Source organism: Eptatretus burgeri, chromosome 18 (assembly GCF_056783735.1).
Source record: "Eptatretus burgeri isolate ZD-2024b chromosome 18, Ebu_testis_v1, whole genome shotgun sequence".
Classification (NCBI taxonomy): domain Eukaryota; kingdom Metazoa; phylum Chordata; class Myxini; order Myxiniformes; family Myxinidae; genus Eptatretus; species Eptatretus burgeri.
The window spans coordinates 19,366,432-19,383,521 of record NC_140978.1 but is presented as its reverse complement, the minus strand read 5'-3'; the positions used below and the strand labels follow the sequence as shown (position 1 = coordinate 19,383,521).

The window sequence follows — 17,090 nt, the reverse complement described above, 5'->3', positions numbered from 1 at the left end:
TATGTATTACACTTTATTTGAAGCACATATGAAAGATCATGCATATAAATTTTTTTATTACAAAGTTATAGTGAAACAAGCAATCATGCCGGGCCATGTGATGGGGTAACTTTTTTCAAAATAACCCCACTTGCCCCTGATCCTGAATGAGGAAAAAACCCCAAAAACCCCACACAGAAACATTCAGCACCTTTCACTCGCAGCACACATGGAAATCATGCATAAAAACGTTTTTATAACAAAGTTGTGGCGTAACAGGCAAAAAAAGCTCGGTCCGGGTCTAAAAAAGACACAAATGCATTAAAGGGTGTCTTCGATAAATTGCATCGTAATGTTGTCTGATCACCCATTTGGAGAAACAGATGACAAAAAAAACCCCCAACAACCCCACTTTGGAAGGAATAGCACAAAACAATTAAATAAATTGCTTGTCAAGTTGTTGCAACTTGCAAAACTTTCTGCTGCTACATCTGCCACACTGAGCAAGACACTTGAATGAAGAACCTTATATAATCTCCGACTTAGGGCTGGCTGTACGTTTTTAAAACAAAATTATAATAAAGTCAAGCTACATAATTACTTCATAATAAACATACAGAATAACTTTCACAAGAATAACACCATATATAACATTACATAAAAGTGCCATTATGTGCATCACTTAATCAATTTTATGTGCTCTTGGTTTTCCTGGCAGCTCTGTTGGCAAGAGGAAAAATCTGTGCAAGAGGCACACGTCTCCACTTCAAGTAGAAAATAAAAGTTTTCGTCCATATTCAGTATGTCTCAAAAGGAAATGGCAAGTTTCTGCTTCAAGTTCCTTGATAATAATAGATTCCTTAAAAGAAAACAACAAAACACCCTATTTATTAAACCTCATCATGCATGATGAAGCAAATATCATGTACCAGAATAAAGTAGGCTACACAAGCAAATCGAGCATGAAAGTAAATCATTGTGCAAACTGTACCTTTGTTTATTTGGTCATAATGAATCAGAGCTCAGCACAGGCCTGTGCAGCACGAATCGCCTTGAGGGAAAGCTCATAGCCAAGAAACATAGCAGCACTCATAGGAAAGCCACGCACACAGTTCACGATCGTGCCACGAAAAAACACCTGTGTAAATCAACATAAACAAAATGTACTCGCTCAATAATCAGAACACCAATAAATTAGTCATTTGAAATACCAGTCAAATATGAGTTCCAGCAACCTTACAAGGAAGTTCGATGCAGGAGGAGGCCATTAGGTCCACAGAATGCTGGACTATATGGTTGTTTGTCTGGGCTCCATCCTTTCTAAATGCTGAGCCTCAAGAAAGGAAGCAGCATGTACAATTTTTAAAAATATATTTTGGAATGACTCGGCCAGGGTTTGAACTGTCGACCTCCCTGACTTGGAACACACACTCCAACTATTACACCACCAAGTCTGGTGAAAGCTTTTAGCTGATGCTAATAACAATGAAACATAAAGACAGATAAAGTTGTGTGGCCCATCTCACCCGTGCCAAATGAGCATCTTATTACCTTTTGACTTAACAATGCTGATGTTTATAACTGGAATGGTATTATTTCATGATAAAGCCAAGTGCAATACAGTATAGCTGTGTATTTCCAGTGTAGCTGTGTACACTTTCCAAAAGTGTATTTCCAGTATCTCCAAACAAACAGCAGAGGTAGAAATTCAGGCACAATTGCCACCTCGATTGACAGCGACACAAGCATGCACAGCAATCAGATAACATAAAAAAAAATAGTCAATTAGCATTACAGGCAAGATTCTCCATTCATAGCTATATACATCACATGTACACAACCCAAAAAAAGAACAGTGCGGTTTAAGTGCAATGCAATTGATTTCTCAACAGTTCATTGACTCCCAATGGTATCGGCTCTCACCCTCAAGTGTCTTGCCGCCATTAACAATCCAGAAAAGAGCGACTTTTCCATGAACGAGTGCAGTATGACCCTCAGGATCTCAGGACAGCCACGTATGTGTGGTGTAATGGAAACATTAACCCTCGGGAAAAATGGTGGGTTGTGAATTGTGATCGTCAAATGGTGAAGCTCTTTGTACAGAGACATTTCAGTTTGATCATAACTGAACTTTACATGAAGCTATTACTTACTTGGGCCTCCATCATTACATGAGTGACATTTATGGCTCACCAGAACCCAGCCACCCATTGGTATCTTACAGTATGAATCGAGAGGGAATGGTTTCAGCACTGTCTGGCATTAGGCATCGTATGTAAGGTTCTACACCAAATGCAGGCCACATCATCTTGCACCAAGACATTAGTTTTCTTCATCTGTGGGAGTTTTAGCATTATATTTTTACATAGCCAATGGTTTGTAGACCTTCTGGTACAACACTGAATCTGGTGCTTCGCATGGACACTCAGGCAGGTGGAGGTTGCTAAGAAGTTGAAATGCAACAATGCATCTTGGCAACCGCTCACAATAACGAAGTTTTGATGAGAGTAGTGGTTCTGAGCAAGACAAACAAGTTGTAATAATAATGTAGAATTCAAAGTTATTAAGTCAAGTCCAGTAGAAGCCAAAGAGCAAGCAACCAAATCAGCATTTCCTCTCGTCCACAACAAAGGTGGTAACTCATTCCCATTTCAGTCTTCTTTTTTGAGCTCTGCCTCCTTCACATGTCCAGCAAATTCTGCTTCCTCAAGTACCTTAAATGTAACTTCACTTTCAGTTGAATTGGCCATAAAGTGCTTTGTTTTTCTAACCTAAAAGTGAGGTTTCCAAAAAGAGTAATATGAGAAAGAAGTACTACATTAGACTGACAGTGGAGAATGAAAATATATGGAATGATTTGTTACATTTTCTACAAGTTAGGCAAGCAGTTACAAGCATCCACCCATCCATCCATTGGGACCATACTCTGTGCAGAGTGTTGGTGTTGCCTAAGCAGTCTCCTTGGCGATTGGACACAATCCTGGACGGGTCCCACTCCGACACAGGATACCAGCAAGCTGGCACTCATTTTGCCAACCTCGGAAGGATGACAGGCAGAGTCAACCCCACCTGGTATTAAATCAACAGCTGAGTGGGATTTGAACTCGGGTTCCTAGGATCCCAAGCCCACCACCCTAACCATTAAGCCAGCACCAGGCATGATCAGCGGATGGATATAAAAATATTTCCCAAGAAAGGAGAAGTAAAAAGAGGGTGAACATGGTGGGAGAATGGCAAAGGGTCAGAGGAAGGGGAAGAGCAGATGAAGACGGTGAAAAATTTGCCATATCTCACATGAAGAGGCAGTGTGACTAGAATACATTTGAATGAGAGAGAGAATGAATGCAATAAAACGAAACAAGAAGAGGTACATTTGAAGCACACCACCCCGTGCCAAATAAATAAATAAATAACAAATCCACCAGTGCGCTACATTGCCGGGGTGCCTAAGGTGCCCAGCAATGCTGCCGTGTAGCACATGGAGACGGAATTGGGAGGAAGCAGTGTACAAATGATACTTATAGTGTATGTGTACAAATGATATATTTAGTTTATGTGTACAAATGATATTTAGTTTATGTGTACAAATGATATTTAGTTTATGTGTACAAATGATATTTAGTTTATGTGTACAAATGATATTTAGTTTATGTGTACAAATGATATTTAGTTTATATGTACAAATGATATTTAGTTTATGTGTACAAATGATATTTAGTTTATGTGTACAAATGATATTTAGTTTATGTGTACAAATGATATTTAGTTTATGTGTACAAATGATATTTAGTCAATGTGTATAAATGATATTGAGTTAATATGTACAAATGATATTTAGTTTATGTGTACAAATGATATTTAGTTTATGTGTACAAGTGATATTTACTTTCTGTGTACAAATGATATTTAGTTTATGTGTACAAATGATATTTAGTTTATATGTACAAATGATATTTAGTTTATGTGTACAAATGATATTTACTTTCTGTGTACAAATGATATTTAGTTTATGTGTACAAATGATATTTAGTTTATATGTACAAATGATATTTAGTTTATGTGTACAAATGATATTTAGTTTATATGTACAAATGATATTTAGTTAATGTGTACAAATGATATTTAGTTAATGTGTACAAATGATATGTAGTCAATGTGTACAAATGATATTTAGTTTATGTGTACAAATGATATTTAGTTAATGTGTACAAATGATATTTAGTTTGTGAGTACAAATGATATTTAGTTTATGTGTACAAATGATATTTAGTTAATGTGTACAAATGATATTTAGTTTATGTGTACAAATGATATTTAGTTTATGTGTACAAATGATATTTCGTTTATGTGTACAAATGATATTTAGTTAATGTGTACAAATGATATTTAGTTTGTGTGTACAAATGATATTTAGTTTATATGTACAAATGATATTTAGTTTATGTGTATAAATGATATTTAGTTAATGTGTACAAATGATATTTAGTTTATATGTACAAATGATATTTAGTTTATGTGTATAAATGATATTTAGTTAATGTGTACAAATGATATTTAGTTTATGTGTATAAATGATATTTAGTTAATGTGTACAAATGATATTTAGTTAATGTGTACAAATGATATGTAGTCAATGTGTACAAATTATATTTAGTTTATGTGTACAAATGATATTTAGTTAATGTGTACAAATGATATTTAGTTTGTGAGTACAAATGATATTTAGTTTATGTGTACAAATGTATTTAATGTGTACAAATGATATTTAGTTTATGTGTACAAATGATATTTAGTTTATGTGTACAAATGATATTTAGTTTATGTGTACAAATGATATTTAGTTAATGTGTACAAATGATATTTAGTTAATGTGTACAAATGATATTTAGTTAATGTGTACAAATGATATTGAGTTAATGTGTACAAATGATATTTAGTTTATGTGTACAAATGTATTTCTGAAGCGAATGTGTACAAATGATACTTACTCGCCGTGCAGCATATGGAGACGGAAGGGGGAGGGAGCGGTGTGCAATAATTGATTGATTAATTGCATAATTAAAATAAATAAATAAGAATCATAGAATAATTAATTTCTTAATCAATTGGATCATAGTACACTAAAACCACCACCGTTTCATCTGATTCTGTAACTTTTTGAAAATTCATTCATTGAAAAATAAATAATTAATCAACTATTAGATTAACCAACAAATCAAAAATACCCTTTATATCCAAATCATTTGTTCACTGTCGTGTGAAAATATCAGTTTTCTCGCTCAAAAGGTGCCTGAGATATTACCCAGATGAGAAAGAAAATAAATAAGGAATTAATAAATCGATAATAATTCAGTAATTAATCAATTAATTGATTAATTGATTAAACAAAAAATAAAAAACAACATTTTTGCCAAAGCACATCTTCACTTTTGTCCCCAAATTTCAGCTTACTTGCTAAAAAGATGGCTGAGATGTCGCCCGAGCAAGCAAGAAAACAGAGTAAAAAACTGAGTACTTCCTTCGGTGCCCGGCAATGACATCATGCATTTCCTGGATATGGAATTGGGAATTGAAGTGGTGTACAATAAACTAGGAATGGTAAAAAAAAAATTTTGACAAGTATGAAAGGGAGAAGGATAACTGGGTGGTATGAAGAAATAAAAGAGAAAGATACAGAAAGGAGGAAGACAGGAGAAAACAAGATAAGGTAATGAAGTCATGAGTGACCAGAAAAGTACAGCGAGGGGGAAGAAGGGGATTTCAAAAAATATTGCAATGATGGGTATTAAGGGACCATACTTGGACAAAGAGTGATGAAGAGGATGGAGAACTCTGTAGAGTAGTCTGTAAAAAAATCTAGTCTGTAAAAGGATATGAATTAAAGGCAGACCATGCATATGCCACTACACCTAATGTATCACATGTAGAAGTCACACAAAAAAACAGATCAGGATGCAACAGAACAAAAGCAAGAGCAGAGAGGGAGAGAGAGGGGGGGAAATCACCAACAGCAGGGTTGAAGAACAAAATAGAGGGAGATTTGGACAAATAAGGGATGTGGGGAGGAATGAGGGGAAAGGGAGGATATGAAAATCTTTTTCAAATGTCAAGTAAATTGGATGAAAATTGAGGATTTTAGAAATACCACCTTAGTTGTTGACCTTTGGCCTATGTTGATCTTTTGGCCAATTTTGACCTCAAAAATAATTGGTCACCTACACACACAAAAAAATTCAGAACGATTGCTTGAAAACTGTGGCCAAAAATCATGTGACAAACAGACAGACAAACAGACAGACGCCACAGACCAACATACTTGGTAAAAACAACATTTCGCCAAGTTACAAACAAACAAGAAAATGAAAAATCACTCATCGAGTGACAACTTGGTGAAACGGAATGGCACTCCATCGAGAACATATCTCCGCCAGGCTGAATAGTTTACATTTTGTATGCCACTGATAGGTCAGATCTGATTCTGGACCTTAACCAAAATCGAATCGGCTTGTTCTTGTCACCTAACTCTTTCATCTCGTTTTGTCACAAGTCATCCACAACTTTTGGAGATAACATGCTATACATAGTTTTTGGCCCCCATCTCCCAGTGGTGAAGAATCACTTAAAAAATTCTCAGATCCGGATCTGGATTCGGATCTTCACCAAAATTTAGCGTTGCCATCCTTGGTCACTCACCTCCACACACAAAAAAATTCAAAACGATTTCTTGAAAACTGTGGCCAAAAATCGTGTGACTAAGACAAACAACCAGACAAACAGACAAACGCTACTGACCAATATACATGTGACCGATGACGTCATCAAAAAAGAATTTGTCAAATAAAAAGAGCAATTAGACATTGCAGACCCTCACCAGGACTGCTTTTGTGTGGTGTATTTTGTGTACCTGGTGTGTTACATAATAAGAAACAGAAACTAGAACTGCCACTTTATAACTGGTGGCAGTGATGACCGGGTACCAAGACATCCCGCTTTGATTGGACACCTGACCCTGACCCATGACGTTTTAAAAATCATAATTCATTATTCAATTGAATTTAAAATGGGATGAAAATAAATTCTATTCAAATCAAATGGAAGACCAAATAGGTACAGTCCTGCATTGGAGTAATCAGAAGGAACCCGAACAAGCAAAAAGCAAAGATGAAGTCATCAGGAGGAACCTGGATAGGATTCACATTGCAGCTGCTACTCCTCTACCCCAAACCCATCCAGGCACAGCCAAGTGAGCCTCATTAAAAAAATAAAAAATATATAAAATATAAAAAAACCCAAAAGAACCAATATCAAAAAAATTAAATAAATCTGGCTGCCAGACCATGCATCTGATCAATTTGAAATTTAAAATAGGTAGACACCACCACTGCTAGATCATAAATTTTAAGTTTCATATCAATTAAGCAGTTCCAGAGAAAACATTGTTTAATTTTTTTTGCAATCCAGTATGGCTGCCAAATCATGTGACCTATCAATTATTCCCAAATAATCTTGAACAACCATGGCTTGGGGAACATTTGTGTGACGTTTCCCCTTGATTTGTCCAGCCGTTCTCGAGCTGCCAAACCATGTGACCTATGATGTCATATACGTGAACCTTTTGTTCCTCATGGATAGGCGGTCATATTTGTAAAGTTTCTCCTCAATCTGTTCAACCACTACAGAGAAGAAGAGTTTTGAAGGTTAAAAAAACAACAACAATATGGTGGCCGAATCACGTTACTGATGACGTCATCATTTTTTTTTCTGTGGATCATTTCATCCCTACATCACCCTGAAAAATTTTCCTACTGATCAGATGTGGCGTTCTACATTTGCAATTATGACGTCATAACAAAGGCACCTACGACATCATCAAAGATCACACTTATTCCCCATGCGTAGTAGTTGCCATGTGTGTAGTTGCAATATTTTCCTTGGTGCGGTTTCAGAGATACAGAGGTCTAAAGTTTTGCCAACATAGCTTCCACACCACGTGAACTATGACATCATAATTATGATTAAAAACATTCTACACGAGTAGTCACGCCTTTTGTGAAAATTTTGTCTCAATCTGACAAGCGGTTGCGGAGAAAAACACGAAAGTTATGTGCAGACAAACAAACAAACACAGACAGACAGACAAACAAACTAACTGACCCAAACGTAATACCCTCTCCTTCAGCGAGGGTAACAATTTAACCTGGAGAGAAGTTGCAAGTCTTCAGGATGGCCGAGTTGAAGGTTGACCAAGTAGGCCATTACATCACCTGATCAGAATATTGGCTCAAACTCAGATGATGAAGCAGCGGAGGTTGTGTTAGGAATCGGCCCTGCAGTGTCAGTTGAGGTGGAACTATTGGATGGTCACAGGTCTTACCCGCATTTCGATAATGTACGTTGGCAGCACAAAGGAGAATACAATCATTTTGACTTGAGAAATCAGCTTGAATCATGCATCGATTATGGTCAATCAAGTACAATTGCCCCATCTCACCAGCAAAAGAAGCATCTTTTGAATTTTCCCATTGGATCTCTTTAATTCGGTTTGCAGAGGCGTCCAATCATGATAATCAATTCCTGGTTCGCAACATCAAGTGGTGCATCATGCAAAAGAGCTCTTCCGGACGCAGTCAATGGTGTCACAGCCACATCCTCATGGCCTATTTCTGGTCCAACTTTATTAAATACTACCTCCCAGGTACTTCCTACAGCTTCGACGGAAGTGGCAGAAGGACAGGGAGCAGAACATTGATGACATGGTGCTGATCGTCCGTTCCTAGCTGTGTCGTACCCAGTGGCAAGTTGGCACGGTCATGGAAGACCTTTCCAGGGTCAGATGGATGCACTCGATCTGCCAGCATTCAAGTTAGTGGCAAGAACTATATTCGAGCTGTTGCTAAATTGATTTGGGTGCCAAAGCTCGAGGACAATGATTGAGAAGTCAATGGACTGAAAGACTCACATTTCGACAAATTTATTCCATAAATTTGGGAATGGCTGTTAGAAAGTCTTTACTGCTATGCGTATAATATGGGAACATTTTTACTGTTCTGCTTATAAATGGTTTTCATGCAGTGCGAGTCTTTAATTCTTGTTGTTTTTTCCTCATAATTCTGTTTTCCACAGAGAGGAATGAGCTTTTCCGGGTTTCCCGTGAGCTCCAGAACAGGACCGCCATCTTAGCTTCTCCTCAAATAAACCATCAGGTCCCAATGTCTCGTTTTATCCGAACCGCTTCATTGTGACAATTTTCTTGAACCTGCTGTTGTTTGACATCGTCCGCACTAGTTCGCCTTCCTGTAGGATTCCAGAGGCTGCTTTTCACACGTTTACGTGTTCAGTGGAGTTTTGTTGGCAGGCGACATTAAATGTGTGGTTTGTTGGCTTCATAAATTTGCTTGTCCTCAGCAATTTACTTGACAAGGTTGTTACAAGTACAAGTACATATATGATTTGCCCCCGAATAAAATCTTACACAAAAAATTGGGGATCGAATTCATCCTGAGCTTCAAGTACTGAAGCAATGGAAGTTGTGTGAAATAATTAAAACAAATAAATAATGGGGGTTAATTTTTTAAAAACTATTTAATCAAATCGGAAGTGCTTCATTAGTGTCTCCTACATCTTTCCTTTATTTCTATATTTTTCTTTGTTTATGGAGGGGTGAATCTTGCAAATGTTTTGTTTGTAAGGTTCACCTGGCTGCATCTGGATGAGTTTGAGGTTAGAGGAGTAGGAGCTGAAAACCGAATCCTATCCAGGTACCTCCTGATGACTCCATCTTTGTCTATTTGGGTTCCTCCTGATACAATATAGTGCTTATTTGGTCAGATATTTGGTTTGAGACAATGTAACTGCTCATACCACTACAAATCATAAAGAAAGCACCTAAGATAGATCGTGGATTTGAGTTGGTCCCTCATCCATACAATCTGGTTCTTTATGACTTCTATTTTGTGTCCAAATTCGATAAACACCCCCATGTACACACGGTCTCGCATCAACCCCCTTCTGTTGAAACTACCAAAATCCAGGATCACTGCTCACCTCCACTCTTTTGTTTCTCTTTTTCCCTCCTGTGGAACCAACTTTCACATTCTCTTCAATCTCATTCTTCCCTCCAGGTCTTCAAGACAGCTGCTCACTACCATCTCAGATCGTTCTCAATCCAAAATCATGATCTTTTATACCCTCGCTAATCCCACCCCAAACCCTCCTCCTTCCAATTTTCCAGTTTTCCCTCCTGAGAGTTTCTTTCTGCATCTATCTTGTCCACCCCTTGCATCCTCTCCTGCCCCCCATTCCACCAAACACACGTTGTTTGTCCAAGTCTGCCTCTATCTTGGCATTCAACTCTGCTGTTGGTGTTTCCCCCCTCCAATCCCTGTTCCTTTTATCCAGTTGTGTCCTGATCCGTTCAGTGTAGTAGTTCTAGCTATTCCACAAGTCTAGACTATGTACACAATAAAAGAAGAAGTGCTTGTCCATGGCTCAACTGATACTGCCAAGAACACCGTTTCATCAGTTCTGGAGTTACATGACGGAATGCTTTACTGCAGCTGATTGAGGTTATTGGAAATTTGGAAATCCAAGGATGACTACAATATATTGACAAATATTGTTTTTGTTTTCTTTTTGTGCTGAAAACTATCTCTTTCCTGGTCAGACAAAACTCTTGCTCACCCCACGAGCAGAATAAAATCTAACAAGAGCGCAAGTGAGCACAATATACGCCCGAACAAGAAGGTATATACAGAATTGTGCTACAACATGGAAAACAGCATCCTGGTTGCCATGGCAACCACTTTAGATGACGAACGTATGTCGGGACACACCGTCTCCACAGTCTGTACCTATGTACCAAATATGAAACGTGAAAGTTGAAAACTTTGGGAGTTAGAGTGCGGACAGGAATGGACGGACGGACGACTGGTATCACATAATACACCCCGATATATATATATATATATATATATATATATATATATATATATATATATATATATATATATATATATATATATATATATATATCGGGCGTTTTATAAAAAACGTGTTCCTTGCCAATTTTACAGAAATATTTTTAAATATTTTGTTTTTGATAATAATTATATCCTCAATCAAACCATGAGGTGAGAAAATGTGATTCAATGACCACAAGCTTCACTTTCAAGTCCAATGTGATGAAACCATACTCACCCTGAGCCCTTCAGTGTGGTAGCTTTGGCATATACAGTGCAGAACTCCATGAAACTTTGTCTTGCCAATGCCATCCGCTTGGAGTCTGCTTTTTACAACATCCAGCGGTGTGGAAAGACCCCATGAAATGGCACCTGCAGTAATGGCATATCCTCAACCTTGGAGTTCAATTTTTCAAGCATTCTTGAAGTGCCAAAACTAATGATTGGCCAAAGGAAATTTACAAAGAAAGGTTCACAAATAAATACATAATTATAGAATAAGGGCTATTCTGTAAAAATAAGCAAAAAGTGAAAAATCCTCCAGAAAAATTCTGGAAAGGAATTTATGAAGACCAAAAAAAAAATATAACAAGTTGGTGGAATCGTGGAAATGATTGAATGATCCAAAAAGATAACTAGAAAGCATCTCAAAATGCAAAGCCCATCCGCACTGCTTTGTACTCGAACTAAACTTGAGGAAAACGACAGTTTAAAAAAAAAAAGTCCATTTTATCCATTTGTGGTCTCCACAATCTCATAACAAAGGCTTGTTGAAGATTTGATGACAAAAGCTCAATTGGTAAAAATGTTCCGGCCTGGACATGCACACTGAATCTCAATGGTAAACAAGGATTTTATTTGAAAGATTTATGGCTGGTCTAACACTTTACTGATGGTATCAACCTTGCAATCCTTTATTCCCATTAAGAGGAGAATGAGAGGTGCCAAGTTTCCAATTTTTCTGATCAGCAATTTCAGTAATATAATGCTTAAATTTTTTGCATGTAATCCAAGATGGCAGCCATATCAAGCAACCTATTTTTTTTTTTTTTTGTATACCTTGGTCGAGGCTCGTATGAGAGCTAACACAACTCACAGCAAGGAGGCATGAGACAAGAGGGGCGGGAGTGGAAGGGACAAAACAGTGGGGAACAGACACATTAGGTGAACTGTGGAAGGGAGAGGGATGGGGATGGGACGGGGAACATGGCGAAGAGAAGATGGACATTTCAGGGACTTTCAGGAAGGAAAGCAGGGGAAATGAAGGAAGTGGGCTTGGGTGGATTATCGGGGGTAGAAAAGATCGAGGATTTGGATGGGGGAAGATAAGAGGTGGTGGTGAACAGCTGTTTTGAAAGCCTGGAGGGAAGAATGGGAAAGAATAGAGTGAGGAAGTTTATTCCAAAGGCGGGAAAAGAAAGAGTGAAGATGAGCAGTGATTCGTGATTTTGGTAGTTTTACCAGAAGGGGGTTGTTGGCGGACCTTGAGCGCCCTGTGGAAATGTGGTTGGGACAAATCGCAGAGAGAGCAGGGGGCAAGGCTGGAGAGGAGTCGGTAGAAGACAGAAAGACCACCGACCAACCTGCGGTGATTGAGTGAGAGGCCCAAAGACTCAGCTTCATTGCGGGAGATGCCGATGATCTTAAATGCCCTGGTTTCGACAGCGTGAAGCCGAGAAAGGTGGGAGGCAGGAGCACCAGCCCAGAGGGGAGAGCAGTACTCCATCAGGCTACGGACAAAAGCTTTGTAAGTGGTCAGGAGCTCAAGAGGGCCGAGGAAGGACTTAGCACGACGGAGGATTCCCAGTCGGCGACTGGCTTTTGAGGCGAGGTTGGAAATGTGACTTTCCCAGGAAAGGTCATGGCAGATAGTGAGACCTAGAAGCTTGAAAGAAAAGACTTCTTCCAGAGGATTGTTGAGAAAGTGGATGGGGGGTTTTGTAAACGGTCCTTTCGAAGAGACATAGTGAGAGTGTGAGATTTGTCTGGATTGAAAGACATGTTCCACGTGTTGGACCAGTTTGTGATTTTATCCAGATCTGCAGTGAGCGAAGAAGCTGCTGCTTGCCGGTCTGAGGGATGACAGATGGTACGGCAGAGGGTGGAGTCATCGGCAAAGAGAAATAGAGGATTTTCCAGAGAGTCCGAGAGATCATTGATGAAAACCAGAAAAAGAACAGGGCCCAGAACGCTACCTTGAGGAACTCCAGCCTGCACAGGAAGAGGGGATGAAAGAACTCCATTTAGGGCCACACGTTGACTGCGACAGGAGAGGAAGTCTGCGAGCCATGAGTGGAGATGGCCTTGAATACCATGGGAAGAGAGTTTGGTGAGTAGGGCAGGGTGCCAGACTGTGTCAAAAGCACGTGATATGTCCAGGGATACGGCTCGGATTTCCTGTCTGGCATTGAGGACCTCCATCCATTGATGGGAGAGCAGAAGCAGCATATCTAGGGTAGAGTGACCTGGTCTGAAACCAAATTGATGATTGGAAATCAAGCCATTGGAGAAGAGGAAGGATTTCATATCTGAGGCGATGATGGATTCCATCACCTTGCTGATGATTGGGAGAAGGCTGATTGGTCTGTAGTTACAGGGATCTGTTTTTGCACCTTTTTATGCAGGGCAGTGATATTAGCAGATTTCCAAGCAGATGGCAGATGACCTTGGGCAAATGAGAGGGTGAATAGAACAGAGAGAGGGTGAGCAAGAGCAGAAGAGCAGGCTTTGAGGACACGTGGGCTGATGCCATCTGGACCGGTTGCAGAATCTGACTCGAGGTTTGAAAGCAAGCTCTCCACCTTGTCAGGAGAAAAGGATACAGAGTCCAGGGACAGTTGGGTGCGACTGGGTAAAGTGGGTAGAGATAGTGATGGGTTTAGGACACAAGATTTAGCTGCAAACACCGAGTTTAGACATTCAGCTTTATCACGTGTGGAATCAGCAGTGCGGCCATTTGAGGTAAGGGAGGGGATGGAGGGGGAACATACACCAGAAACAGATTTGATTAAACGCCACCAGGATTTTGAGGAGGGAGAGAGGTTTGAGAGTTCAGACTTGAGATGAGAAAGATGTTGTTTTCTGGCTCTCCTGAGGGTAGATACACACTTGTTCCGAGCTTTGTGGAAAGAACTGAGATTGCCCTCAGTTGGGTTTGCTTTCCATGAGGCAAAGGCAAGTTGTTTCAGGACAACTGCCTCGCCACAAGCTTCAGTAAACCAAGGGCAGGAGGAAGAGTAAGACAACTGAACACGAGAGGGGATAAATCTATGACGTCACAATTATAATTAAAACATTCCACATGGGGGGGGGGGCGTCGCTCCTATACTGAAAATTTGGTGTCAATTGGACTGCAATAATGGCACATCTTCACTTTCTCAGTGGTTACTGACCACTTTCCTTTTTTCCTCAGTGATCACTGAGAAAAAATAAATGTTAAAAAAATGAGAGCAAAAAAAAATTAAAAACGCAAGAAAAGTATCGAAAATAATAATAATAATAATAATAATAATAATAATAGTAATAATCTATCTATAATTCCAGAAATGTGTGTGTGTGTGTGTGTGTGTGTGTGTGTGTGTGTGTGTGTGTGTGTGTGTGTGTGTGTGTGTGTGTGTGTGTGTGTGACCGCTGTTTCTCGACAACCACTGGTCCAATCGAATTGAAACTTGCCAGGTATATTGCTGGGGCCCTGAGGATGTGCCTTTTCAAGGTTTGATATTAATCGGACGAGTGCTTCCCAAGTTATGGCCATTTATTTACCAACCAATGAAAGGACACGGTGCTGCGTAGGCCGGTGCACGGCCGGCCGACGATGACGTCACGTGCCGTGCCGGTTACGATGGGGATCGGTGCCTTAGTTACCGTGACGTAGGAGTGGCAATGGTCAATGGCAGTGAATGTCATGGCAAGCAAAGACAGGGAGGTAAACTTGATTTTAATTAACTCTGTGTGTGGAAGTATCACAGCAGTTGTTACTTCAATACAAGCGATAATTTGTGGAATGATGTGAACATTCCGTACGGGCACGCACCACTTCCGGATAGTGATGACTTGCTGTATTCCAATAATTTCTCGATTTCTTATGCGCATTTATAGATAAACACAATGCCCCAATCCAGTCATCGTTTACGAGAGCAAAGGAACGCCTGTGTGGTTGTTGTTTCTGGCTTGCGGTGTGAAAGTTGTGGTTTCTTTTTTTGCATGTACGGCCACGCACGTACGGGCACGCACGTACGGGCATGCACTAGTAATAATATTAATAATAATAATAATAATAATAATAATAATAATAATAATAATAATAATGTCAGTGTGTCAGTCCATCCTTCTGTCTCCTCCATAACTCCAAAACCATGAAACCTAGCGACCCCAAACTTGCATGCAGACTAAGTGAACTCCAAGGTGGTGCATGAATGAAAAGTTGGTGTTTGGGTACATTTAAACACCCCTTTTGAAGATAATTTATGGGGTACTCACCACGAAAAACCAAAATAAGCCTTACCAGGCTGGCAGTGCGCCATCTTGGTCAGAACTCTGTCAGCTCACAAGAGTCTTAAGCCGCCTTTTTTAGCCTGCTCAACAATGCCTTGGCTTGGAACAGGCCACAACGATTTCTTAACAATAAAGTTTTTTTTTCCCCCTATTTGCTCAATGAAATCATCAAATGCCTGATCATCATACCTCTGAATCACTTAATACATTGCAATGCATATAAATGTTAGGGAGGGGGGAGGGAAGAGGAGAGAGTGGAGGGAGAGAGAGAAAGAGGGGGAGGGGTGGGAAAGACTTGAAGTTTTGAAGTCACATTTTACATTACGTGGAATTTCCATGGGTCCCAGCTAGTAAAGTAATGTATGATTATTTTTGTGGTGCCAATTAATCTGTCATTAATGACCAAAATGTATTAAATTATAATGGTGATATATTTTTTCGTAAATGGCATCCAACGGTCAAGATTGCATAGCTCAGAAATAGTTATTCCATTCGTATATTTATTAGCACAAGAGTAAGGTAATTTAATTGTGATAAAGGATTATGCATCAATATTTGTACAGAAGGCTGTCGTCATCTTCCCTCCCTAATGTTTGTGTCTGAAACTGCTTCTCCCTTGAAACCCTTTTTAATGTGCTATCCTTTGTAATCTGTCTTATGTGTGCTTTATTGGGGAATCCAGCATAGCAACAACGAGGAGGCGCAATGCACAAGCCTCGGATATTTGAAGTGTCGAGAGGCTCAAGGGAGGGATTTCCCTGTTATTTTGGCCAAAACACCAATCGATGTTTGACAGAAAGGGTGGGCAGTGTAACTAGGCAGTGCCCATACAAGAGAAGCGCACCCATGGTGGGAGCCGGAGTTTGGGAGAGGTCATGTCCCAGTCAGGTTGCCCAGAGGTCGTGTCGTGGTCCGGTGGGAATCCAGCTCAGTACCTGCTGCAAGGACAGCCAAGCTGCAGGATCGGCAAGATGTTGTGTTTTTTTAACCTCTCACCTGCAGGAAAATGCCCCCCCTCCCCATCATTGTGGCATGTGCTGAACCCCCTAACCGGGCTGCGTAGTTGTTAACTCTACAATGAAACCCACGTGCTCATACACGCCATAGCTGTTATTTCCGTCTCGTCTTTGTTCTGTTCCATCTACTTTTGTATGCATGAGGGCTCATTAAGGATCAGTTTACTTGGAGGCAATTCTGTCCATACAAAACCCAGGTCATTTGTTTTGGCATCAGTGAATAAGTGTGCACATCAAGTGTTTGTGTGTTCCCTGTTCAACCCCCCCCCCACCCCTCTTCCTTGAATACACACATTAATGAACTGGGTTTCATTTGAGTTTTACCAAGTCACCACGACCAAAAAGCCGTATATGCTTACAAGTCCTATAATAGTATAAAGGACAGATTGGTGGGACGATTAGCATTAGAGCTCAAACCCCTCCCCCATCGAGCATGACAAACCGCTCTCAGTCTCCATTTTGAGTGGCTCGGTTGGAGGAGGAATCCGACCTGTCGCTCCATCAACTTTGGATGAACCAAATTGAGCTAGGTAAAGGTGTGATTAGGCCCTCAATCCGGCTCTGTGCATCTGGGACGATTGGCCGACGCGGCCACTGTAACAATATCATAGAAAATAGTGATGTTAATGCGTCTCAAATTAAT

The 17,090-nt window shown here is 39.8% G+C and overlaps 1 protein-coding gene across 2 annotated transcripts in view; it reads right to left on the bottom strand.

The window, feature by feature from the left end:
• SLC25A48 (solute carrier family 25 member 48) overlaps positions 1 to 17,090 on the bottom strand; it is a 52,764-nt gene continuing 35,674 nt past the window's right edge. The window contains exons 6-8 of one of the 2 annotated variants that reach the window (XM_085864545.1): positions 11,176 to 11,309; positions 971 to 1,117; positions 1 to 838 (exon numbers count right to left, since the gene is read on the bottom strand). In XM_085864545.1, the coding sequence (XP_085720671.1) occupies positions 995 to 1,117; positions 11,176 to 11,309 (257 nt within the window). In that variant the 3' untranslated portion in view covers positions 1 to 838; positions 971 to 994. Of the gene's footprint in view, positions 839 to 970; positions 1,118 to 11,175; positions 11,310 to 16,914; positions 17,042 to 17,090 lie in introns of those variants that run through there. The other variant, XM_085864547.1, reaches the window with a different exon arrangement.